Consider the following 2,975-nt stretch of genomic DNA (forward strand, 5'->3'; position numbering starts at 1 on the left):
TACTTAATAAGTATTGCGCTTGTAGATAAGCGTATAGATAATTATAGACAAGCGCTAAGGTTAAGCCTAGTTATTAGTCTAACTAGTCTTGCTTATAGACAAGCAAGCTACTTATATTCTAGCGTCTGCTACTTGTAGACAAGTAGTTACGTAACCGCGCTGCGCTGCTGCGCCGCAATCCTTTAACTATACCGCACGATCCTTCAAAGTGATTACGCTAACCCCCGGGTGTCCCCTAGCTTAGATCGTAACAGTACCTCTCGATCTAGGGTTAAATAATCTTACGATAACATCGGGCGCGAGACGCGGGCAACTGAATTTTGTATTGGTTATGCGACGATGTAAATGAATGTGCTAAGGAAACCCCAAATGCGCGCCCCTACCGCGACGCCCTCCGCGATAGCGCCGGTACAGTCTCTCGTGTACTTCACGTCCGCCTCCACTTCAAGATCAGATTACGAGAGGCGTCCTCTGATCCTGTATCTCACCGCCAGTCTGTGTGCGACATGGTCTTCTTGACCTCAGATGGCGAAGTTTTTCGTCTTCACCCACTCCTCGAAGCCCGGAACGTTGGCGTAGAGCGCCCGCTTATGACGTGAGAGCGCGAACCTGCCCGGTGTAGGATCGGTCACCGGGGTATTGCAGATTCCGGTACCCCTCTCGTTGGGAGGCACAATGATAGTGGCAAGCGTACTCCCGGCGGCCGACCCATGGTCACTGAAGATCTCGGTAGCAGTCGCGCTGACCTTGGCGCCTCTGGTGATGCCTTCATTGATTGTGGTGCGAACGGCTTGCGCGTCAGGGCCAACAAGGCAGTCTGGTGTGCAGGTTGGGCACGAGGGAAAGTATCTTGCGCCGATGACACCGCTTCCCAGACTCACGATCGGGCCGGCGATGTAGGGGTTCTTGAGGAACTCCCAAATGCTTTGGGCGGCGGGCTTCGCGGCATTGATTTGGTTGACGACGGCTTCGGTCTGGGCAGGGAAGTAGTAGTTGGCCAGGATGGGGAAGCCGTAAACACAGTCACGAATGCGGCGGCAGACGTCTTGACGCTGCACCAGGTCGCCCAGCTGCAAAGGAGCGTTCGGGCTGGTCGAGACGCCTACATCCGCTCGCTTCACTAGGTCCGGTGATGGGTTGTTGAGATCGTATTCGGTAAAGTTGAATGGAAAGTCTCTGCCGTACTCCAGAGGCGCAAAGCTGGCAACACGAGCCTCGCCAGACCAATCCTCGGGCTTGACACCAGTGAAGGCTTCCTGAGAGAGTTGCTTCCAGCGCCAGAGCTCGCCGTCCATCTCGAAGAAGTCGCCATGCGTGATGCCCAGCGTGAAGGCTGGTTCTTCAACAGCTCGTCGCTTGCTTTGGCCACTGATGACGTTGTAACCACCAAAGGAACCGTCTTGGTAGACGTTGACGCATCCCGTGTTGGCAGTCGATATGGCTTGCGATGGGTCGCAGTCTACATCGTCTGGATAAAAGACAACAAGAGATGCGGAATCGTCTTCATCCTCGCGTTCGATGGTGACAGAGCTGGTGAGTGAGCCCAAGTATGTGGGGTCGTAGCAGGTGTCATCCTGGATGGCTTGTCGGGTTTCAAGCCTCTCGCCATTGCAGTCGAAGCCGGCATAGAATGTCAGGCGATACGCACTGCTTAGCGGTAATATGGCCGCGAGGAGCGTTGCTGCGTGAACCATGGTGAATAGGTTGCGAAGTACTTTTTGAACCGAGGCGGCGACTTTGACGCGAGAGTGAATGCGCTGAAGAATAATGAGCTGTTTGCCGGAGACGTACTCGTCTTTTATGTCTCCCGTCTCTTGCCTGCTTGCGATGTACCCCCCTCGACACTACACCAGCTAACATACATCCGCTTGGTACACACATGTATTCGGAAACACTGTGTTGGTTTAGGCCTCCAATTACCACCCCCTGGAAGCGCACGCAGGACTTCGGAATGACATTCAGTGGGTCAGTGGATAATTAGAGAAAAGAGGTGGTCTGGCAACGGGGTACTCGTGCGGTCGACTTCCAAAACGTACTCAGCATCTCCAGTTCAACAGCTCTTAGGTGTAAAAGCTCAGGATTACAGCTCGTTGATCGCTTCAGCTCGTTGCTCCTGAACGCGATGTACCCGAAAGAGCCCTCGTTCAGGCCCACGAACGTTGCTGTAGCGTCCTGGTGTCGTAGTCAAACATGACCGGAAGTCTGTAAGCGTTGGACAGGAACTGACGTGCTCGAGAAGGGCCACTGATTGACTAGGCGGTCCATCACACGCCTAGAAAAAGTTGGTTCTGTGCGAGCAGCATTAGGCGATTGCAGAGTTTTGCGTACCAAGAGGACACTAAGTACCCCGAGTACATTATTGATGGAGATGCGTTCATCGCTGCCGACAAATTGCAAGAAGCGCGATCGTCAAGGGTGGTTTTCTCTGTCCACCACGGTATATTACAGAGAAACGTCAGATTCGAAAGCAAAAGTAGCCCGTTCCTCGGAATTGGCGTCCAGATGGTCTCTCGCCCTTGTTGGCTGGGTCACTTTACGATGGGTGCTTCGCGCACGAGACTAGAGTAACGTGATGGTTCCGTGGCCGAACATCAAACACTCTCCAATTCCCTCATGGACGCTCAGACTTCGACCGAGAGTAGCCCCGCATCGATCTATCGGTAGCCACAGGTACGCTCCGTTCCTTCGCTTGCTTGACATGGCGGCCTTATCCTTTGATGGTCGCCTAACGGACCGACCAATCGAATCCATCTTGGCATGTGGGTATCCAACAATTGCGTCCTGTTGGAATGCGGATTGCAATCGTTGTAATGGGAAAGCACTTGGACCTGCAGATCAATTCCAGATCTGGGAGGCCTCGACGGATATGACGGCTCCTCGCAAAATCTACCCAGTTAAGGTCAAGGTACAGCGAACGTCATAGGAGTAGAGTTTGTGCTGGAGCGCGGATCTCCGACTGGTGTTGTAATATGCGG

General features: G+C 53.4%; 1 protein-coding gene across 1 annotated transcript; it reads right to left on the bottom strand.

Moving 5' to 3' along the window:
* Positions 1 to 521: 521 nt before the first annotated feature.
* J4E90_010988 (uncharacterized protein) lies at positions 522 to 1,694 on the bottom strand (the record flags this gene model as incomplete). Its single annotated transcript, XM_051440500.1, has 1 exon — positions 522 to 1,694. The coding sequence occupies one exon, from the start codon at positions 1,692 to 1,694 to the stop codon at positions 522 to 524; it is 1,173 nt and encodes a 390-aa protein (XP_051285619.1).
* Positions 1,695 to 2,975: the final 1,281 nt, after the last annotated feature.

Source organism: Alternaria incomplexa (assembly GCF_024043165.1).
Source record: "Alternaria incomplexa strain BMP 0042 chromosome Unknown scaffold_33, whole genome shotgun sequence".
Classification (NCBI taxonomy): Eukaryota; Fungi; Ascomycota; class Dothideomycetes; order Pleosporales; family Pleosporaceae; genus Alternaria; species Alternaria incomplexa.